The following is a 24,412-nucleotide window of genomic DNA, read 5'->3' as shown; positions in this document are numbered from 1 at the left end:
TGCAGTAAAATGACTTGTAGGTGTTTGATGGCAAGTCATTGAGGAAGTGAATAAAAGAAAATTGCAGCATTCACATCGGTGGGGAGCGGTTAGAACTGCTGAGCTTTGAACCAAAGAAGGTGAAATTTACCATTTTCCTAAAAGGAGCCACCTCTGTTTGACATCAAAGCACCCCCTGCAATTCTTCATTGTGAGACACACGACTGTTAGAAAGTCGTGATGGAGCCCCGAATCTATGCTATTTCTGTTTATCCAACACACACATAGAGATAAAACCCACCTGTGACTTCTGGATGCGCTGTGGTCTGCTCTCAGACCAAAAGTAATCACAGGTACATAGCCAATGCGGATTCTACGGAGAAAGCATTCTCAGTTTCTCAAGGGTATGTATTATTTTGAATACAGAATTATTTGATGGGGAGAGAATTTATCTTGGCTTCCTAGTGGAAAGCTCAGATCATTCAGCCTCAAGCTTCGGTAAAAGTTTCCTTTTATCCTCTTGCGTTTTTGCTGCATCTTTAAAAAGTGATATTTTCCTACCATTTTACTTGTTTCCAGTGGGTGCGTGGAAGGACAGTCTGTTTCACACCCTTAATCTTGCTGTTCCTCCCCTGACTGCAGAGGGCACTCTACTTGGTTACCCTGACACTTCAACAATGATGTCCTTTCCGTGGGATTTCAAGGATAGATGCGGTACTAAGGGCTGCCCCTGGTGGTGACTTTGCTTACACTAGTGAGTCTTTAGAGATAACTCTGGTCTTGTCAAACTAGGGGGCTGCTTGGGGCTCTTTCTGGATTCAGGATTCTAACTTGAAGGGAATCTCAACACCACTCACCTTTGTAGTTAGGAAGTCCGGAAAACTATTTGCATATGTCCTCCAGATACAGAGGAGAAATACCGAACATATTGTCAACGCCCTCATCCAGGGAAAGAGCAGTTTCTCAAAATGCTGTCTGTAACAGGTGCAGTGAAAACTAGTTTTAATGTTAACTTACTTTTGAATGACATTTTAACAGCCTGTGTGTTCGACAAAAGTTCAGGAGCGCCAAAAACCCCTTAGGAAACAGAGACTCCATTTAAAATTAGAATTGTCATTTGCTTCACTCCTGATTGTCAAAATCTTAGTTAACCTAAATAGCAACACCAAACCCACAAAAGGTCATCTGAAACAGGTGCAGATATAAAGTTGTTTTAGGGATGACTTACTTCTGATACTTTATATTTAGAAAACATTTTGCTGGCTACAAAGAGTTTTTTTAGGTCTATTTAAACATTTAGTTCACCTTTATTCATTCGACAAATTTATTGAGCACCCACTGTATGCCAGACAAGATCTTGAAGAGCGGGCATATAGAGATAAGTCTTGTGCTTATACATTCTAATAGCCTACATGCTTGTATCTGAAAGGAAGGTATTTTACAGATGGGAGAACAGAGGCAAGGAAACTTGAGTAACTTGTCCAAGATGGCAGCTAGTAAATTTCAAACCTGGATTTTTATCCAAAATCCTTTTTAAATTCATTAATTTTTTCCCATCAAATTAGTAAAATGAAGACTACTTCGCGTGGATCAGGATGCTTTTTCATCTTTACCTCATTTCACGTGTCCTAGATGAGCCCTCTGCCCCCACAGAACCAAGGTGCTAGTGATTTCCTGAACTTTCCAGTCACATGTGCAGCAGGGCAGCTCTGATCAGCCATCCTCTCCCCTTTCTGCTTCTTGTTTGCCCAGCAAGTCAATCTGGACCACACTTCCCCAACCTTAGTCCAAATCCTCCATGGTTCTTTCTGTAATCCACAATGCACTCCTCCACATTTTGGCTTCTTATCCCAGTTACTGTCTGTTTAGTCAAGTACTGTTTAAGTTTTAAAACGTGAATGCCTATTTAGCTCTACTTTAAGTTCCTCAAGCAAAGGCTTAAAGGACATTTGTAGAATGATTGAATGATGATTGATGTGTCAGCATGATTTGTAAGTAAAAAGAAGAGGAAATGGAGGCCATGTTTTGGATTCAAAACTACTGAAATCCCCTTGAGAGTAATAGGAAAAGGTGGTCTCAGACATCTGCATCTCAGAACAGGAAAATGGACATTGAACATTCTGCTCTAAAAATTTGAAAATTAAGGGCTGATTTGAATTAAACCGCAAATCTTTCTTTAGAAACTACCCTTTAGGAGTTCTTGCCTTTGTGATTTTTGCATCCATCCGTCATGATTCTCTAACCACACTGCCGTCAACTAGCATGACCAGCTCTTCTGGTTGTGTGTTATGTCAAAATTCTAGCCATTAAAGGAAGCCTGCTTATGTCCAGGGGCACAAAACTTTCCTTAAAGCAAACATCTCTTTTTTATGAAGGAAGTCTGTGGGTAGGGAGGAATGCCTTTCAGTCTAAGATGTGCCTTTTTCCTATAATGAGCATACTTACATCAACCCTCAGCTTCCTGCCAGCTTCTCTCACTCTTCTGCAGGTGTATTATGTGTCTGAAGACACGGTATAATGAGGAAGCCTCTTACTTCTCCCCATTGCCGTGATAAAACTTGGATAAGAAGGTTAGCAGGAACTGTTTCTCGAGCTCTAGAAAATTGATTCTCTGGGTTGACACTAAAGAGTGTCTTCTCTGTAAGACTATTAAAAAATTCTCTGTCTTCTTTTTTTTTTTTTCAGTTAAGAGGCTAAAGGATAAGATGGCACTTAATTGGATACCAAAGATTGTATTTAATTTAGCTTTGTTTGCCCGTTTCCGTCTTTGCCGTGTTCCATTGGTGCTCATTAAGTTTGTGGTTAGTGGAGGAGGAAGAGCCAAGTCTCGATAAGGTTTGGGAATGTAAACTGGGAGGCAAGCAGGACCTTTATTCTGCTTGGTCTTTTTATGTGGACCAAAATTCCCGGTATGATGAGAAGCCTTCTTTTGAACTAAGGCACTGATTTGTCAAAGCTCCTGTTAAACCATGTATCTGGGACGAGTGTTCAATCTGTTATTTTATTAGTCTATTATCTCCTCTGCTAATTCTGCTGTCAAAGGGCAGAGCCCTGAGGTACTGGGACTCAGGATCCAAAACACTTCTAAACCGAGTAGGGTTTGGCCGTGTTTACCAAAGTGTGGAAACATACCACTGGTGGCATCAGAGACGATTTTAGGGGAGACCCAGATGGGACGTTATGTAATACTGAGTTGCTCTGTGTGAAAGTTAGTTCCTTTTCCATTCTCTCTCAGTTCTGCTTTCTCTAAGGTCAGAATCTCAAATTGGTGTCAGGATTATCCTTAATGCTTCTCTAACACTGGCTAATCTCTTTTTTTGGCAAAGCATAGAGAGGCAAGAGCATTTATGTATTTTTTTTTACATTGTATTAATTATACTATTATTACATATTCTTTTTTTTTTAATTTATTTATTTATTTTTGGCTATGTTGGGTCTTCGTTTCTGTGCGAGGGCTTTCTCTAGTTACGGCAAGTGGGGGCCACTCTTCATCGCGGTGCGCGGGCCTCTCACTGTCGCGGCCTCTCTTGTTGCGGAGCACAGGCTCCAGACGCGCAGGCTCAGTAGTTGTGGCTCACGGGCCCAGTTGCTCCGCGGCATGTGGGATCTTCCCAGACCAGGGCTCGAACCCGTGTCCCCTGCACTGGCAGGCAGATTCTCAACCACTGCGCCACCAGGGAAGCCCTACATATTCTTTAATGTATATATTATTTTTATTTGTATGGTTACCTGCCGTTGATTGCACGTGATAACTGTAGAGGGAAGTTTTCTTTCGAGAAATAAAGTATGTCGTCTTAAGAAAATTGTTATTTAAATCGTAGTCCAAGTTGCAGAGGGATGTGGCAGCAGTTACTTGGGTGGCATGAGAAGACTGATGCTTGGGAACCACTGGGGGAGGGAAATGATTGAGAAATGCCGTTGCCAAATGCCTCCTCTAGCGAAATGAGCCACAGGCAGGCACACAAGGCACGGTGATGGCTTCCAGATGTAGAGTTGGAAGCTATATTGGGTGCAGGGTAGGAAAGGCGAGGAAAGAACCCTTATGCGGCTTGTAACATGGAGGGCATCTTCTCTCCAAAGTGGCAGTGTGGCAAAGCCCAGTTTTTCCCAAACTGGTGCTTTTCTTGCCAAAGAAGTTAAGAAGCTCTTCTCCAGGGGGAGGAATAACTGCCCTATTGACTGTAACGCTTGTCCCTGTTTTAGGTCTGATTCTCAATCTCACTTGGTCATGGGTTGCTTTTGTCACTATGGCCTGATAAAAATGCTCTTCTGAAAAAGAGCTGTTTGGAAAGAATTCAGACTTTACAGCCACACAGCATCATACTTTTTATAAATTACCATGATTTATTCTCCTTTCCCCTTTAATCTCATTTTCCTCCATTTTTATAACAGCTGAGTAAGCATACACTCTCGGTTTCTTTTCACGTTTGTGCCTATGAATTTTCCAAGGAGGGCTGCATTAGGAATATCCGATTAGTTAACACGATGATATTGTTAACTGCCTGTCTGAGATTTTGTGAGCACTCATTGGAGCTCATATGCCCTTTGAATGGCCACAGGAACACTGCCGCTCCAAGTCCCGAAGTGGAAATCAGGTTCATTTCCCACATGCAATAATTTAGGGATAACCCAACCAGAGAGAAACCATCCTAGTTCATCAGTGCGCTCACTCCAAGGGCAGCCAGGCGATTCTTTCCCGAGAAATCTGTCTGATCAAGATCTGATCCAGAACATTTCTGAGCGTAAGTTCATTTTATAACTTTATGATTTTCCTCCCTCCTGCTTTCTTTCTAACGACCTCACTTTTCTATTTCATTTCCCAATCCTGAACATGAGAGTTGGAAGAGCCCCTTTTTATGGAGTGGATGCTAAAGGGCTCTGTTAGGCAAAATGTTTATTAACTGGAGTGAAATGTCTTTTCACAGCCAGGCAACCTTCCTAGCCTCCTTGCTACCTCTGTATTTAAGAAAGTCACTCCTTGCATTGTGCTGGACAATGGCTCTGTGTCAACCAGTAAAGAAAGAGAGAGAGAAAACGTGGGGGGCTGCAGGAGAGCCTTAACACAGCTAATGAGCGCATTTCCGGTTTGCATTATCCTCAGGTGTTCAGTGGCTTTCGTATGTCTGCTGCGTGTCTCTCTGTTCACTCAGTTTGCTGTTACTAACATCGGGGTTGCCTTTGATGGAGGATGTATGTATTCGCTGTATCGGAACGTCACTTGTGTTTATTATGCCTGAGATCCAATCTGGAATAGCTTTGGGGGCGGGGGTGTGGGGGGAAAAGGAGAAGGAGAAATGGGGAAGAGAGAGTGTGTGTGTGTGTGTGTGTGCGCGCGCGCGCGCGCGTGTGTGTGTGCGCGTGTGTGTTACCATCTCAAGGCACCCCTAACAGAGATGCCAGGCTGTCAGATGGTCCCCTCCAAGAGGTGCTGTCTGCTGGATTAGCTTTAGCAGGAAGAGTCCCTTGTGTGACATGTAACTTTGGTGTATCTGGTTGCGTCCCTTGCCACCAGCACACCTGTCAGATGTGATCAGAGGGTTTGCAGCTAGTCCCATTCCATTTTCAGATAATTTATTTTACTTTTTCTCTTTTTCTTCCTCTGAGTTAGGATTTGGCAGTTGTGTGTGTTGGGGAAGAGCAGGAAGATGACCCAGCACTACTCTGTTGTTCCTCAGTGGCCACTTTTGGACGTTTGTTTTCATATATATTCACAATTTGAGAATGAATAAAAATATACATTCAATTAAGGAAAACCTCTACTATCTGGTTCTATAGCAGCTTTGTTAGATAAGATCTCAGATTTCGTGAACGCTCCCTCTTCTTCCTGGAGATGGCACATTTGTGCCATTGTTAGTCACCGCAGAGCTTGGTAACAGCTGGCTGGAGATGCGACCACCACAGTGGCGAAGCAAGGGTTAGGTAGCCTGGGTTGATAAAAGTTTCTGCTCCCCATCCCTGATAATACACCCGGTGGAGGATGGCTTTTGTGTCTTTCTCAGTGGAAAGAAGAAGATTTGCTACTCAGCAGGCAAAAGCAATATTTCAACTCTTGTAAAATAGTTGCAAAATGCCATATATGTCCAGAGAGACTATCATGGCTTTATTTGTGTTCTACATTATTTGCCTGGTTGTGTTCAAGCTGGAAACTCTTACTGTAATTAAGGAATACTTTTATTTATATTGGAAAGTATGTAAATTGTTTGCCTTCTGGCATTCCCTACAGTACTCTTGGAAGAGTTGCAAAGTCTCTTGTATAAAATTAAAGACCAATAACACAACACTCAAATCTTTGGAGGTAGAATGAGATGCAGTTTCTCTGAGCTTAAGAGGAGATTTTCCAAAGGTTTTCATGGCTTGCAAAAAAATAAACAAGCAGATAGCATTCTCTATACCTATGGCCTTTCTGAGGGATGGCTGCAGGTGTTGTAGAGGTGATACTGTAAGGCCCGTGGACTTACCAGACTACTTCAGAGATTGTCTTTTTAAGACAAACCATATACAAAAAAATATTGGAAAGAACCATAAAATGGTATGCTTTTGTACTAGGGAAGAGGAAAACGGGGATCTGGCAGAAGACAAGACAATCCTTCACAGTTTTCTAAAATAAGATGATATTATTGACGGATGCCACCAATTTTTCCCCCTAAAGTAAGATATCTTTTTTTTTTTTTTTTCCCCCACTAGCACCCTCATCCATTGCTTTGGTCCAGGCTAAAGAAGTTACGAGATATAGTGTTGCTCTGGCTTGGCTGGAACCAGACCGGCCCAATGGGGTGATCTTGGAGTATGAAGTCAAGTATTATGAGAAGGTATTACTTGAATAAGCAAGGTTCTTCTCCTTTCTTCCCCCCAACCCCTCTTTCCTTCCCTCCTTCCTTCCTTCCTTTCTTTTTCTCTATAGTTTTGGTCAGTTATAAGTCCTGGAATACTAGTAGATCTCAAAACCAAATGCATTTGCTTCCCAATCAAATCCAATTATGAATTTTATGTATTAAGTTGCTAATCTTAAAAAAGAGAAAAAATACATTATGTTCTAATATAACTATATTTTTTCTTTCTAGTCCTGCAAATCAAGATAGCTAAGCTAAGAAGGTCTAATCTATAAACCTTCTATCAGGAAGAGTGACTCATAAAAGCTGAAATAATGATCTGTTTAAGTAGATCACTGCTATTCAGAATCAAGGTGTGGATTTTGATGACTTTTAATAGAAAATCAAGGAACGCAAATTACATTCATCATCCTCTTAAAGTTATAGAACGACATTATTTTTTGCAAATAAGTTGTCTCTTAAAGGACAGCATTCTGAAGAGAGCTATTTGCATTCAAGGTTGTCTAGAAAATGAACAATTGTCTTCTCTTTCTTTTTAAAGGTAATCACTTATTGGTTTCCTTATTAAAAGCAGAAAGGGGACAGGATTTTTTTTTTTTTTTTTGGAAACCAGATTATAACGTTTTTGACATTTTCTAGAATGGAAAATAGAAAAAGAAAAGGGACCTTCTTGCAGTCGTTATTTCTGTGAAATTGTTGGGTGTGGAGTGAGAAAAGCCATCAACCATCATCTAATGTTCTTTTCAAAAAAAATTATGGGTAAAGATCTGGATATGGTCAGTGTCAATAGCGATCATACCTGAACTCCACATTTCTTTCAACATCGAAGTAACAATAGTACTTCTAACATTGAACTGAATATAGTGTTTAGAGTTTATCAATCTCCATTTACTTTCAACCTCTGAGTGGACTGGCTTGGCTGCTTTAATACTGTATCGGAGTAAGTGGGGGATTTATTTTGCCACCTTCCTTAATTTTATCCTCTCGTAATGTAGGATCAGAATGAACGAAGCTATCGGATTGTTAGGACGGCTGCCAGGAACACGGATATCAAAGGCCTGAACCCTCTGACTTCCTATGTTTTCCATGTCCGAGCCAGGACAGCAGCTGGCTATGGAGATTTCAGCGAGCCCCTGGAGGTCACAACCAACACAGGTAACAAGTTCTGAGATTCTTTGTACAATCCAGGGCAAATCCCATTATGGTGAACTAAGAAGCTATACCAATTTTTGGTTAGGCAAACATTTTGTTGCAAAGGCTATTGCTTGAAATTAGATAGCCAGTGTCTGTAACTTAGCACACCTCTTGCTATTTAGAGAAGAACATTCTTCATAACCGTATCTGATCTGTCTTTTCATATGATTGAAAAACGTCTATCTTTCTCCTGTGTTGAGCCTTCCATAAACCATGAAAACTGGGATTGCCAAACTGGCTAATGGACAGTTGCATAACTATCTTACATTAAGCTAAGGAGTTTTCTCCCTGGGAAGATTAGAGAAAGTACCAATTTTTTTTTCTCTCCTATTTATTTCTAGGAATCTGTTCAAATCAAGTCAGATCAGTTTTTTTAAAAGCCCCTCTAGACAACTACATCAATCTTTCAACATTGTGAGTTGGACCAACTGGATGATTGAATCAAAATGTTAATAGAGGGCATACCTATGAATAAACAATTTACATAAGACATCTCCCCTCCATAATTAACAAACCAAAATTGAGCCTACTGGATAAGGAGCTGGTGGGGCAGAATTTTCTACGTTAGTTCTAGAAAGTAATTTTATTCACAAATTATTAAATAGAATATGAATGAAAAAAGAAAGAAAGTACTCTAGAATAAAATCTGAAGGGGTTTGACATCCTTTGCGATTATCCTGGAAGGCTTCAAGGAGGAAGTGGCTTTTGAGCTGGGCAATAATAGACAGGTTTTTTCTAGATGGAGTGTGAGGATGCAGTGGAGGGGTCGTTCAAAACTGCTTGTCCTTTTGGAAATTTCCAGGTGTCTTTCTCACTAAGGAATTCATCAGATCCTTAAGTAAGAGTTTGGGCTGAGACTAGAAAGAAAAAAAAAGAAAAAGCAATGAGTGGAAATGTTTACCCTAGGATTTAATGAGTCTTCTGGTTGGAGTTCTTCATACAATTATAAAAAAGAATGTCTTAGTCTCATTAAGGCTGTCTTAGAAGATGCCGTTTTCTGAATACTTAACATAGAGCAAGATAGGCTGTGAGCATTTCAAATGGCTTCAGAGAGTTGAAACTTGTGACAGTCAGAAGTTCCAGCTCTTAGGACCTTGCCCAAGGTGATCCTTGTGTAACTGTCTTTGCCAGTGCCTTCCCGGATCATTGGAGACGGGGCCAACTCCACCGTCCTGCTGGTCTCCGTCTCCGGCAGCGTGGTGCTAGCGGTTATTCTTATCGCCGCTTTTGTCATCAGCAGGAGGTAAGCACTTAAGCCACTCACTGCCCCTGACCCCCTTCCCAAGTTTTTATGAGGGAGCTTTTTGTCTCCTCCACACAAAGCTGAGGCTTTTGATTAGCATTATAAACATGGCATTTGCAGCACAAGCTCCCTCCTCTTTGCTTTGATCTCCCCACCCCGCTGCTAGAGCTTCGGGCTGGACCCTGGTGGCAAAGCTCACCACTGAGAGTCCTGGAAAGACCCAACTGATTCCAGGAAACTAAGCTGAAAAGCAGGCCGTTGGGAACTTTCTAGATATTCTAGGCTGTAAGGTGTTACATTTATACCTCTCTTAAGCCTGAACTGACTGCCAAAGGCCCAAAAAAAAAAGCCATCTAAAACTTAGACCTCAGATTTGAGCTCTGCTCTTTGTCAGCTGTGTTACTTCACCTCTTTGAGTCATTGTTTCCTTTTTGTAAAATAGGGATAATAAAATATCTGCCTCTAAGAGTTATTGACAGGAGAGTTTTGATAGGCAAAGTAGATAATCTGGCACACAGAGAGGACTTCAACATGATACTGGTTCATAATAACAGTAACCAAAGCAAAGAAGTGGGCATTCCTTCTTCCCTTAGGAAAAGCCATCGACATTTCCAGAGAGTTTCCTTTGAGCACTTCGTGGGCTTGGCATTGTTCTTGGAAATAGATCTAAAACAGCAATTACTTATTCTATGAGAGTTTACACTCTAACTTGATACTTGAAAAACAGTCTAGAAAAGAGAGACAGAAAGAGCTTGACAGCATATTCTTTTGTGTGTGTGTGTGTGTGTGTGTGTTACAATAAAACTTTATTTACAAAAACAGGTGGTGAGCCGGATTTGGCTGAGGGCCATACTTTGCCAACCCCTGAGCTTGACAGCATATTCTTTTGATCCAGTTTTTCTTATTATCATTGCCTCCATCAATTACTAACACTGCCTGGAGCTTCCAGAAGAATGGAGGGGGAGGGGGTTTGGGGGGACAGCTGCTCATCTTCAATGTGTGTCCACATCTAGGTCCTCTTTGTCTCACGTGTGAGAATCTTCCCCTTCTCCAACCTTTACCTGCCCCCCCCACCCCCCATGCCATCAACTGTTTTACAACGTGGGGCTTTTAAGAAAAAAGCAGAACCTGGGGATGTCAAAATGATCCTCTTAAATATAAATCTTTTCATGTCATAGAAGAGGAAACTGATACTCAGAAAGGTATAGTCCTTGTCTGGAGTCACTATATTGCTTTAGTGGTAGGTCTGTTACTGGACCCCCAATAGCCGTGCTTGGATCTCAGGCCACTGTCTGTTGCACTGTCTTTTCTTGGCTCATCAGTTGGTGAGCTCATTGATGTCACAGCATAGCCTCTGGCTATTTCCACTGACCTGGGCAAGCCACCATGATTTTCTCTCACTTTGTGGTACATTATAATTAAGGTGATGACCATATATCTTAGTTTGCCTGGATGGTTTCAGTTGTCACCCGTATTTATTAATATCATGTCTCTACTCTCACTCTCCAGAATGTCCTGGTATATAGAGATCAATCATGATCCCTCTCACACAGTACAGCACAACTCCTTATTGTGTGTGGGCACCTACATTTGTCATCGTGTTTGTTCTTTTTGGTGCAAAGTCTGTTTGATTAGAGCAGTGAATTTCATCTTGAAGGAGTTAAACCCACCACAAACATTCATCCCTGTTGCTGTAATACACACACACAAACATACATCTAGACATGCCCACTGTACCCTATATAAGTACAGCTCAGGCTTTGGAAACTTCAACTTGGCCTGAGCAGAATCTGAATTCCCAGAGTTCTTTCCTTCCCTGGCTTTTGATTTTGGAAGTCAATCAATATGGACCTCTCTCTTATTCATTGCCATTTGACTTTGTGCATGTACACATGCTGGGCTCATAAACACATGGGAACTATAGGCATTAATCTATATCCATCTGATAGCCAGGAGGAGGGAGTGGGATGAGGAGTGTATAGAAATTACATGGGCTTTTGCTTTCGTTATTATGTATTTCTGCGTTTGAAATTTTTACAGTGTATATAAACAACTTGTGTCATCAGAAAATAAAGTTGTTTAAAAGTCTAAAACTAGGGAAAAATTATTAATAACTGCCCCTGTAAAAAATATTTGACTGAAATCCAGCACCCCAGAATGTTCAGAACCATTTGAGAGAACACTTGTTTACAGAAAGTGGGTCTCGTCTTGAATCTCAACCGAGATATTGGTTAGAAGAATTCTCTAGTTGTCTGGCTTTCCTTTAGAGTTACTTTGTTTGTTTGTTTTTTTTTTGTATTTTAAGTTATCCTAAATACAGCAGTCAGACAGGAGTAATTAGAAATAGGTCACCTCGTTATAAGTTTTTTTTCAGATGTTCTTCTTTGACAAAAGAAAAAAAAAAAGAAAAGCAGATGAAAATGTAATACAGGAAGACAAGTTTATTAAAAGCTGTAGCTATAGAAAATAGCATCGCAAGCTTGATGACTTAATTTCCTTTCTGCTTTTATTGATCACTTTATTATATAAGGCAGGATTGATCGGATTTCCAATTATGAGTCCCCACCTTAGATAACTGAGCCTGTCAAGTTACCCAGCTATGATCCTGTTCCTTCTCCCCCATTAAAAAAAAAAAATGTTACTTCCCAAGGCTGATAAACACTGCTTGGTGATTGGTCCTCAATGGATCACTTCTTAGAAAATGAAATGTCAACCCCTTGGCCTCCTATTGATTCTTCTTTAGTGTCGGACATAAAGCTGTCACTGAAAGGCTGCCTGGAGCCAGGTAGCTGACGGGCTTTGCAGCGGCCGATGCACACTCAGCCGATTCTTCTCCGCAAGCAGGCTGTGTGCTCTGTCATGACGGACCGCAGATGTTTAAATGGGACAAGAACAGGTGAGAAGAGAAGAGACAGGTAGTGCAGACAAATCTTTTAGTCCATGCTTTTAGTGAGAGTACAAATGAAAGATGGTAAATGGTACCCCTAAAATCATCTCACCACCCCACAGCCAGCCATCTGGGAAAGCAACAGATGAAACATCCTAGCCTGGAAAATGATGGGGCTGCTTCTTGCCTCTTAGAGCCATGGAGAGTTGATGGCAGAACGGATGCGAGGGACGGACCCCGTATAGGGTGACTCCCCACACTGCTGATGACGTGGGAGATTGCTTTAAGAGGTAGATGGGCAGAGATCCGCACACTGAGAAAAGTTTCAGTCCTTCCGATTACTTCAAAGGAAAATCTGTTTGCTAATTTGTCATTTAAGAGAGAGGAAATGGCCTCAGGCTCACTGCTAGTATCTTGCTGGATTTTTTTTTTTTTTACAGCAATTGTTTATTTTATTATATTTACTTTATATGGAGAAGTATGAGCTTTAGGCAAGTCAGAGTAATCTTTAATTTTTCCAATGAGAAGATCCACTTTTTTTTTTTTTTTTTTTAATTTTTATTTATGGCTGTGTTGGGTCTTCGTTTCTGTGCGAGGGCTTTCTCTAGTCGTGGCAAGCGGGGGCCACTCGAGAAGATCCACTTTTTTCTTTTGACCAACTTGGAAGTGTAAACATTTGGGGATCTCAGTGAAAGAATGAAATTCCTAAATTTATAAATTTTATTTATATATTTAAAATAATATACAGAATACATTGACTTAGATTTATTGTATGTTTTTACCAGCCATATTATGTTGAGGAAATTAACTTACATTTTTTATAGGCATCTTTGATCAGTGTCTTCCTGTGTCACTTATCACATACGTTATAATTTAAGGATTCTGTCAGCTTTTCAGAGAATGTAATTGTACCTGCCATCTGGGTGGTTTAAGGTGCAGCATTTCTTGTATTTATGTAATGCTGTCTCTAGAAGTCTTATCCTAAACTGCATATGCACATTCTGTTGGCAACATGGCACCATTTCCTTATACTCCTGTAGGTACACATTTGTGATCTCCACAGTGTAACCACTTAATTGCTTTTAAAAGTGATTTTTGACTGTTAACAATGACATCATAAAATGCAATGATAAGGTCATAACCTCAGGACTAATGATCTTAGTGATCAACTGTGTTAAATTCCTCTGACAACCACCTCCCCCTTTTATATTAATGATTTTATCAGTTTACCTCCAAGCATCCTAAATAGTATTAATTCAGGTTGCTTTAGGCCAGTGTGTCTCCCCCAAATAGTATTTTATTGTTCAGTATGTATGAGAAACACTTTTAAGAAAGAACTAGAATGCAAGATGAGTTCCTCTTTTCTAAAGGACAGTTTGGTGACCAGAGACAAGAACTGCCTGATAACCAGCCATAGGTGGCGTTTCCACTGTCCTTCTGATGATCTCAGGTGCTGCCGGGTTTCCATTTATGTTAAGGTTATAAAGTACCCCTTTTACCTGAATTAAAGAAGTGAATTAATTGATTTTAAGAAAAAAATGAAATGGCTATGGCAAAATTTGTGAAGGAGGTACACTTACGGCTCAGGATAGGAAACTACTGGCATCTTGTATAGTAGGAACTTGAGGCCTGGAGAGGAGGTTAAACAGTTAACTGCACCAAGGTCACACAGCTAGTTAGTTGCCTGATCAGGACAGGGATCTGTCTCTCCTGACTTCAGTACTGGCCTAGATAGATTATTTTAATGTCTTCTGGACTGAAAACATTGACCTACATCAGAAGTTAGCATTGACAGTTGTAGCAAACCAGAGCTTCAGGAGTCTCCTTCATGATGTTGGTACCATTTGTGATGTGTGATTTGATGTGCAATCTAACACATGCTATAAAGTCAGACCTTGCAAGTTAGTTTTGTCTTCTTTGGAAGGTTACGATTTTCCACTTTGGAGCTGAAGCTGTTCCCATAATGCTAAAACAGTCACCATTCAGACTCTATCTTCCCCGGTGTCCTAATTGTAATATTATGGCCACATAAGAATGAATACACTTAAATGTTAGCCGAAATTGGCTCTGATGAAGTCATGTAAATTCCTACAATTAGTTGGCAGATGGTACTGCAGGAACATTTCTAAGCAACTTGTGTGCACTCGTGTGGTTCAATTCCACCCATGTCAAAATGTTGCTCATGAAGAACATTTAGCCATCATTTGGTGCAGGAACAATGACAGCTTAAGGAAGGGGAAAAAGAAGAATAGCTTCGATGAATCTTCAGAGGTGATGCCATTAAACGCTGGAAAGTGTCCTCCTGGAGCTATGCTAGTTATTACATTGCTTTATCTTCTTTAATCCGCACTTTAGCTGAATAAATTACTTACCTTTTGCTAATTAGTTTTGGAACAGTGAGCCCCATCAGTCAAATCCATCGACTTGATCAGGGAAGTCAGTATTTTAATAAAAGTGGGGTGCGCGCTGGGCCCTGTCACGCTTCCCTCCACTATTTTGTTGGTTTTGTCGGGTAGTCAAGGCACCAGGAACAACACATTGGTTGGGAGGGCAGGGCTGGGGTCTCATGCTGTCCCTGGACAATGTCTGTTAATACCCTGACTCCGCCTCCCTTTGACAGAGGCGGGCTTAGTCACAGGCTTTCAAAGTTTCACCTGCAGAGGAATCTCTTTACCTCCTGCAGTTAAAAGGTTCCATGTTTCCTTCTGGAGCATTCACTCACAAACTAGTCCCCTCCTTCCCCCCTTTTTTTAATCAGCTTGCCCACATCTCAATAATTAGAAAATCTTCCACAAAGGTTTCCTTCTGTCATTCAGGTGATCTGCCTTGGATGTCAATTTAGCACTCTTTTAGGCTATGTGGTTTCCTCTGGGCTGGCTGACCCAACGATAAGCTTCCATAGGCTTTCTTTCTCTGGACAATAATGAACACATTGTCGCACCCTGAGCCAAAGGAGAAAGGGTCATCAGGTGACAAAGGTAGAGCAGGACTCAGGCTTTTTAGTTTTAAAGGTATTATTAAGTAGCTAATAGGCTACAATTAGCTTTTGAACAGTAATCCCTGTGTTTCTTTGTCAGCATTCCCTGTACTCTACTGGGGTCTTCTCCTCCAAGTTAACACTCCAAGTAAAGTTTCTTTAAAAGTACACCTTCTACCAGAAAAGCTGTCCTTCAGAGTTGAAGGAGAGAGAAAGAGTTTTCCAGACAAGCAAAAGCTAATGGAGTTCATCACCACTAGACTGGCCTTACAAGAAATGTTAAAAGGACTTATTTAAGCTGAAACAAGAGGGTGTTAATTAGTTGCAGAAAAACATATGAAAGTATAAATCTCACTGGTAAAGGTAAATATGCAGTAAAAATCAGAATAATTTAAAGTTGTAAGGTTAATTACTTACAAAGCTTGTATGGAGATTAAAAGACATGAATAGTAAAAACAGCTATAACTATAATACTTTGCTAAGAGATACACAAGATAAAAACATGTAAATTGTGACATCAAAAACATAAAACATTGGGCGGGGAGGGAATAAAAATATAGAGTTTTATAAAAAAACAAAATACACCTTCTCCTCTAATTTCCTTCCTCCTTCTATGTTCAGAAGTCTGAGGAGGGGATGGGCAGGTCAGCCTTAATAATAATCCCTGCCATTTTACATTTCCTCTGGCTTTGCACAGATTTCATGAATATGTTGATGGAAAATGGCACTCCTGGGGTGCTTGAGGCTGCTCCTTTCTTTTGGTGTCTACGAGGGTTTTTGATGAACTCTCCGACAATTTAAAGTTGGGACAAAAGCTTCCATGCTCGATGCATTTTTTTCTTCTTTAAAGGAAAGAAATTCAAATCAGTATTGGAGACCTAAAGTGGTTTAAAAGATATACTTGTAATTTTAGATAATGCTTTTAGGAGCTCTGATAAGATACAATCTCCGGGGCTGGCAGGACCCTATCACACCCTTGGGACCTAGGCACGCATTTCCCTGACATAAAATGCTATTTTCATTGTCCCTGACCTAACACTCTTATATTTCCTTTAAAAGGAGAAGGGAGGGGGAGTTTTGGAGGGGACTACATCTTTCATACAAATGTTTGGTTTCAGGATGTTTAAACCTGTTTAGCTTCTTTGATGAAGCAATGGATTTTGAGAGCAAGTGGAATCCAATTTAAGTGGATTTACTGATATAAAATGTGCTATGACTTATAATTAACTCTCACCAGCTATCATCATATAACTTCATCCCCGCTGGCAGAGCCATGTGAGGTAGTGAACTGGACAGGGCAGACACACTCCTGTATTTGCTAGGAGGGTCGTGGGTAAATGACTTGCCCTCCTGCCTCCATGTTCTCATCTGTACAATGGGACTAAACACGTGTCTGTCTGCCTGATTGCTTTCATAGGGTTCTTGAGAAGATGCCATGAAATGTTATACGTGAAGGCTCTTTTAAAAGTTAAATACAAAGTGAAAATGCAAGCTATTATTTGGGACTGAATGACTCGCACTTCGAAGTGAACTCTAATAACTGAGGTCTCTGTTTACTGAGCTGGTTCCTGCTTTGCAAACAGTTAGGGGAAGAGATAATATATGTGATGAGAGCACTTTGAAAAGTTAAATGCAGTGTAAAACTGCCAAGTATTATTATTTGCAAGGGAATTATACACGCAGAGGAACATCTGTAGGCTCTGAGGGTCTGATTGCAGAGCTGGTTCCTGCATTGCTGACAATTAGGAGAGGAATGTGGGTGAGGAGCTGGGACACGTGACTGTGACTGAGCTGCTCTCTGGTGGCACTGCGTGGCCCTCTCTCTGTTCCATGACCATCCTGCCCTTCTTGACTTGTTCAGAGTGCAGGGGTTATCAGATTCAGACAGGACCACACTGCTGCGACCCCCTGTGGCCGCCAGGGACTCTTGTCACCACAGAGCCTGTTTCCTCATATGTAAGAGTCCTGACTGACCTCATCTTTAAAGCTCTAAGAAAATTACAAGATGATTATAAACTGCAATATAAACTTGACATTTTTGACAGAAACATACATGTACATATTTTATTCACTAATATATTCTCATCTTCCAACTTTACAGAGCTCTAATATGGACTGAGTTGATTTTCCAATTTTACATACATACACATAGACACATATATATGTGTCTGTGTATAATGTATCAAGATTACTGATTCAAGAATTATATATATTCAAGATTTCTTTTTCCCAAGACTCTTTATAACCAAGCCTGATCTCACTCCTATGGGACACTGAGAGCAGAATGCCAACCGTAGGACCACACGCTGTTTTTTGGAGAAAAGAATTAGGCGACAAATGGAAACTTATTTTTTGTTTTGTTTTGTTTTGTTTTTATTTGGCTGCATGGGGTCTTAATTGCGGGATCTTCGTTGTGGCACGTGGGATCTTCTGTTGCTGTGCGCGGGCTTCTCTCTAGTTATGGCGCATGAGCTCCTGAGCGCACGGGGTCAGTAGTTGCGGCACGCGGGCTCTAGAGCGCACAGGCTTAGTTGCCCCGCGGCATGTCGGATCTTAGTTCCCTGACCAGGGATCGAACCCAAGTCCCCTGCATTGGAAGGAGGATTCGTAACCACTGGGCCGCCAGGGAAGTCCCGGATCCTTATTTTTACTGCTGCAAGTTTTCTACAAACTCTTAAGGAATGTAATCCAGTACGAAACAAATGTTTACCTTTTAAATTGTCGTTAATCATTTAGGAATTTGTATGAAGCAGCTGAAGCCAATAACCACAAAACTATTGTTTTAAGAATATCATATGATAGGATGATGAGTTTTTTTGTGGTAGTAGTTACTGTGGTGAAAGCAACAGGGCTTACTATTACTTATTACATACTGACTATGATTGCCTTTGACGTATGCAGAATTCACCTAGGGAAACTTATTTTAATTCAGAATATGTATGTGGGGAAATTAGCCAGTAAACTTCTAATCTATTTTCAATACAATAAATTTCTCCTGGGGATTTAAAATTATAATTATATTATAAAATATTTGCTGTATCACCTCAGTTTAATACTGTGGTTACGAGCAGAGACTCTGGACTCTGCGGTGACAAGTTACTTACCCTGTTATTTCACCTCCCATAACCTCAGTTTTCTCATCTGTGAAATGTGCATTACATATCTGCCTGACTTATATTATGGTAGTAAAGAACTTGTGGTTTACAGCTTTTGAAAATATTGTTTTTTATCTTTTAACAGACGGAGTAAATACAGTAAAGCAAAACAAGAAGCAGATGAAGAGAAACATTTGAACCAAGGTACAGAAAACTGGATTAAAAATAATTTTATTTTTAGAGCGTGTCTCGTGTTTTCAGTTTAGAAATGTCTAAATAATATTCACATGGCTATTAATATTAAATTCCTTTCATGAAATTATCCAAATAATGTACTTCAGGGTTTCAAACTGAAATAGGTGATGGGTATTTTTTTTTAAGTGAAATTAAAGATGGAGGTTGGGTAATTTCCTTAGATGCTTCTTCTTTTCCCTTATTTTATCCTCCAACCTGAAAAAGTATTGGTCTAGCTGGCTCGTTTTTGTAGCTGGGTGGCAAGGTTTAGAAGGTAACAATTTTTCTCTTATTATAAGGTAAATATTTTGGAGACAATAGAAAAAGAAATTGAACACACCGCAGAATATGTGCTGTGGAATTCAGGACTATCAATATTTCTTTAGTGGATTTTAGTTATTTTGATATTCCAAGTGGAGTCAAAGACTAAATTCAGAGAATCGACTCTGAATGACTTGAGCAAGATAGAAGACTCTGGAATGGACAGTGGTTGGTGTCTCTCCAGGAGTACTATCCACGAGAACTTTCTGAGGTGATGGCAGTGGTCTTTATCTGCACCATCCAATGCATTAGCCAAGGGCCACAAGACCTGCTGAATACCTGAAAAGTAGTTAGTGTGAATGAGGAAGTGAATTTTAAATTTTATTTAATTTTAACTGACTTATATCTAAATAACACCGAGTGGTTAATAGCTACCTTATTAGCACAGGGAGGTAGAAGGGCTGGAAGAATAATCCTGAGAAAGGTTTTCTTGGCTAGAGCATGTGAAGTGATGAAGGGTCATGGAGTGTCTGATAATTTTCCATTTGTTCATCTTGTTTCCTTTCTAAAACCACACTTTCTCATTTGCATGTGGCATATATTTTTAAAAACAAAAATGATGCATTTTTTTGAGATGAGGACAAAACTGACAGTCTTGCAAAATCAAAGGGTTTGGGCCAACCACTAGTATCCTACACCTCTCAGCGCCCCAAAGCCCCAGGAGCTCGAGCAGGGAGAGGCGAGGTATGAATGCCAGTGGAAAGTTCCCAGTAATTTCTAATGCATCTTGTCCCGGACATCTCTGGCTGCCCCAGAGGTCACATTCCGAATTCAGTTTACAGGTGACTATGGGGTGTGGCCGAATTACCCTTCCTAGTATTTAAACCATTGACTCGGCCTAAGCTTCCAGGTGAAATTCAGTGTCTTTTCTTACAGCACTTTCTTTCCAAAACAGAATAAAAGTGGAACTCCAATACAGAGTTTGTATTTTCAAATCAAATAGCAGATACTATCCTCTCGTCCACTTAACCTAAGTTTAATCTTAGTTTGTTAATTGTTGTCAATTGTTGGTCCAGATATGAGGCAAAAGATGATATCTTGTAACACAGGTCATTTGAGAAAGTTTCTATTATCTTCCCTAAGGGAAGAAAGCTGGAGATGGTGGGTAGGATGTGAGCAACTGATTGGAACAACAATATTTATTTATTTATTTTTAAAATTGTGTTTAGTGGTTTTTTTTTTGAATTTTTGAATTTTATTTTATTTTTTTATACAGCAAGTTCTTATTAGTTATCCATTTTATACATATTAGTGTATACCTGTCAATCCCAATCTCCCAATTCATCCCACCACCCCCACCCCCACCCCCCCACTTTCCCCCCTTGGTGTCCATACGTTTGTTCTCTACATCTGTGTCTCAATTTCTGCCCTGCAAACCAGTTCATCTGTACCATTTTTCTAGGTTCCACATATATGCGTTAATATGCGATATTTGTTTTTCTGTTTCTGACTTACTTCACTCTGTATGACAATCTCTAGATTCATCCACGTCTCTACAAATGACCCAATTTTGTTCCTTTTTATGACTGAGTAATATTCCATTGTATAGATGCACCACATCTTCTTTATCCATTCGTCTGTCAGTGGGCATTTAGGTTGCTTCAATGACCTGGCTATTGTAAATAGTGCTGCAGTGAACATTGGGGTACATGTGTCTTTTTGAATTATGGTTTTCTCTGGGTATATGCCCAGTAGAGAAATTATGGTTTTCTCTGGGTATATGCATGTGTCTTTTTGAATTATGGTTTTCTCTGGGTATATGCCAGTAGTGGGATTGCTGGGTCATATGGTAATTCTATTTTTAGTTTTTTAAGGAACCTCCATACTGTTCTCCATAGTGGTTGTATCAATTAACATTCCCACCAACAGTGCAAGGGGGTTCCCTTTTCTCCACACCCTCTCCAGCATTTGGGACAGCAGTATTTAGATAACACATTCCAAATTTCCTTATAGAGACTCTCTTTTCTTCCACGGGATAGGTTGTTTTTAAAATTTCATCCCTGAAGTGTGAAGACATTCCAGGAACTCAGTAGAGCTACAGCCTCTTAAGTAGCAAACAATTCTTGTTTACCCACTAACGAAACCCAGAGCAAGAATTTAAACATTTTCCTATGTCTACGCTAAGTATTTTTCTCATGCTAAAAAAATTTTTTCTGTGCTGAATATTTTTAGACCCAGAGAACTTCAATTTATTAGTGGTTCCTGAGAAGTGTTCTGCCAACCTTTTGCATGTCTATTACTCAGGTGTTAGAACTTACGTGGATCCCTTTACGTACGAAGATCCCAACCAAGCAGTTCGAGAATTTGCCAAAGAAATCGACGCATCCTGCATTAAGATTGAAAAAGTCATAGGAGTTGGTAAGTGTCTGTGTCTATAAGCCTATTTTCTTTGTGAATATTAAATATATGTATGTGGATTATATAAATGCATTAGAATGTATTGTATGTGCCTGTATATGTAAATATCTGTGTACCTGAAATTTCCTTGATCTACATAAAACACCAGCACAGTGCCTAGTGTATAATAAGCACTCAACAAATGTAGCTATTGGCTGTTATTCTTTCTCCTTGAACGTGTTTCTGGTTCAGAGTCAATTCTTTTTCTCTCCCAAAGGTGAATTTGGTGAAGTATGCAGTGGGCGTCTCAAAGTGCCTGGCAAAAGAGAAATCTACGTGGCTATCAAGACATTGAAAGCTGGTTATACAGACAAACAGAGGAGGGACTTCCTGAGTGAGGCCAGCATCATGGGACAGTTTGACCACCCAAATATCATTCACTTGGAAGGCGTTGTCACCAAATGTATGTGCGTCGCTCCCTTTACAAAGCCAAGTTAGAAGTTACTGGCAAATTAAACACACATTTTCTTTCCAGGGAAATGACAGATGGAGCAGACCCACTGATTGCTAATAGGAGGAAATCAGTGCAGGACAAGTCATTAATCTTGTAGTCATTTCTAAATGGGTGTATGGTGTAGGCTGATACCCTATTTCCAAGGCAGCTTGTGTGAGATTTTAGCGAAATTAATATTGCAGATTTTTGGTGTGCCTTGCCATCTTTCGAATCTTTGCTAGACCAAACTGATTGTCACAGGATAGGTGCAAGCAGATGGTAAGCAAAATAAATTTTAAGTACTTTTCATATAAAACACAACAAAACCTCACCACACCTTATGTTCGAAGCTTCGGTTCCAGATGCAGGGAGTGTATCTTGGTAATCTATTATATTGGGGGATTTGCTTGTCTGCTCTGCCTGATTTATGGCAGCTGCAGTTGCAGTTCAGCACCTGTTTCCAGTAACACCTGGTTGAACCTACCTTTTTTAGTCCATTAGCATTCGCTCAGCCCGTGAACCACGCTTCAGTTAAAATACGACACAGTTCAACAGATGCATTTTGCGAAGCAGACCCTGAATACATCTGTAAGACTGGCTAAGACCAACTTACAAAGCACCACATGGACAGGGCAGCTGAAACGGTTACTATTGAAGGTGGCTCTGTTCCAAGAGCCTTAGTATCTATTACAGTTACTACAAGTCAAGGATCTTGTAAGCCTGGGGCTATGTCTCCAGGACGGCCAAAGTGCCATTTAATTTGATTCCAGGTGCCTGGGAAAAGCGTCCTCCATCAACCGGTGCAGAGTGGCTGCCGCAGCGGGTGAAGTGGAGGTGTAAACGTTGGATGTTAGGTCTGGGGCAAAGGGGGCAGGCAGTAAGACACAAGGGTACACAATCTTTAGGCAGGGAAAATTTGGAAATTACTAAAAAGTGAGAGCAGATATACACTAATTTAGAGGTCCTCAAACTTAAACATACATCAGAATTCTGGAAAACTCATTAAAACACTTTCCTGGACCTCATCTTCAGAGGTTTGATTTAGTGAGTGGGAGCCCATGAGTTCACATTTCTGAAGAGCTCAAGGTCAATCAAGCTATAGTACCTGGAACCACACTTTGAGCACCTTTGGCCTAGTGACCAAAGATTTGCACATCATCTACTGCTAGTAAATTATGAGGCCTTGACTAGTTGCTCAAGTTCTCAGTTTCCTCATCTGTAAAATAGAGATAAAAATAGAATGGAATATTTAGCGTATTTGGCATAATGCTTATTTAGCAAATAAAAAAAAAAAAACTAAGTGTTAACTGGCATTATTATGTCTTAAAAAGTACATCTTTCCCCATCTTTGGAATCCTTCAAAAAAGGAACCTTGGTGCTAAGGGTATATAATTTTTCACCTAAGGTGAAGGCTGTAATTAGCATAGAATAGCTCTATTTGCTTTTTAAGATGAGTTTTACAGACAGGATATTTTTTCTGTGGCCTGTGTCCCGTGGAGCTGCCCAGAGCCCTTCACTACTTTAATTAAAAGATAACATTCCCTTTAAATACTTCTGCAGGTCCATTTTCTCAAAAGGAGGCTCTGTTCAGCTTGGGGTGTTTTTTCCTGGGGCAGACAGTGATTTTTGTAGCACCTCTGCAGAAAGGCGAAGAAACAGGGGATCTTTGTGTTGACGTCCCACCGCACCTCTAAAACCCGTGGCTATTACAGCTGTAACTGTTACAAACGACTGGATGCATTTGCATAATGCACTTGTCACTGAATTAAAATGGTTTAAAATTTCCACCAGAGGAGCCATCCCCTTCCCCCCACCTTTCCCCTCCCCATTGCCTCCCTGCCTGTTCGGGAAAGGGTCTGTCTCTACCCTGGAGCCCAACCTGGACCCATTTCATAAGCCCCTCTGTGCTTATGGAGACATTCATCTTTATTTCTCTTGTAGAGCTCATAAAGATTCTGACAAATGGATACTCTTCATAAACAAAAAAATGGAGAATAATTGTGAAGATAGTGCCTGACAGTCAGACTAGGGAGGTGTGAGGGTGAAAGAGTGGGAGAGTGTGAATTCATGGCTGGACTTCCTTGAGTAACTTGGTAAATGGACAGGGAGACTATAAATTCTCGCCACTACCCCGCCTCCCCCTTCGGGATTTTCTCCTTGCTTCCCCACATTTCCAGAGGGATCTGGTGAAATGGAAGTAGGTGTTAATGCACCATCAGGGGAGTCACCCCTTCTCATGAGTTGACAAAGTATCGTTTGATTGAGGCAGGTTCATTAAAACTCATTTAGATGCATTTGTTCTATGTGGTCACAGATGCAGAGGTTAAATGAGTCTGAGGACTAAAGGCTTCCTAATAATATTGATGGAGGATGGAAAGGTGTATGGGGACCACTCCCTCCAGCCAAGGGGAAAGAGATTAGAAGTGGTTTTACTCATCCTTTGGTCTACACCGAGATTCCTGCTTTTGCTGCCTGCTTTCATTCATCACTTGAAAATTAAATGTTCATGGTGGTGTTCTCTAATCCAACATTTTTGCCTCGGAAAGATTTCTTAGGCACGGTACCAAATGTCCAATCGAAGAACAAATTGATAAATGGGACTTCACTGAAATTAAAAACATCTGCTCTTCTAAAATTTTGCTTCTGAAATGAAGACGTTTCCCCTTTCCCCACACCAGTACAGAGTCTAATCTGATAGGGGCTCTGGGTGGGAAATGTACTCGTTTAGAATAATTCTGGGGGCTTTCCGGCAGCGGCACAGCCCAGCCCATTTTCCCTGACTGGATGTCTACGTCCAAACAGTCCACAAGGACAGGCAATGA

General features: G+C 40.6%; 1 protein-coding gene across 3 annotated transcripts in view; it reads left to right on the top strand.

Moving 5' to 3' along the window:
- Positions 1–24,412, top strand: part of EPHA4 (EPH receptor A4) — a 142,522-nt gene that overhangs the window by 98,625 nt on the left and 19,485 nt on the right. For all 3 annotated transcript variants that reach the window (XM_059928798.1, XM_059928801.1, XM_059928800.1), the window contains exons 6-11: positions 6,664–6,788; positions 7,805–7,964; positions 9,135–9,246; positions 18,351–18,409; positions 21,005–21,118; positions 21,375–21,560. In XM_059928798.1, coding sequence (XP_059784781.1) covers positions 6,664–6,788; positions 7,805–7,964; positions 9,135–9,246; positions 18,351–18,409; positions 21,005–21,118; positions 21,375–21,560 — 756 coding nt within the window. The remainder of the gene's footprint in view (positions 1–6,663; positions 6,789–7,804; positions 7,965–9,134; positions 9,247–18,350; positions 18,410–21,004; positions 21,119–21,374; positions 21,561–24,412) is intronic.

This window comes from Balaenoptera ricei, chromosome 7, assembly GCF_028023285.1.
Source record: "Balaenoptera ricei isolate mBalRic1 chromosome 7, mBalRic1.hap2, whole genome shotgun sequence".
NCBI lineage: Eukaryota > Metazoa > Chordata > Mammalia > Artiodactyla > Balaenopteridae > Balaenoptera > Balaenoptera ricei.
The sequence above is the reverse complement of the archived record's forward strand: the minus strand, read 5'-3'. Positions and strand labels throughout refer to the sequence as shown.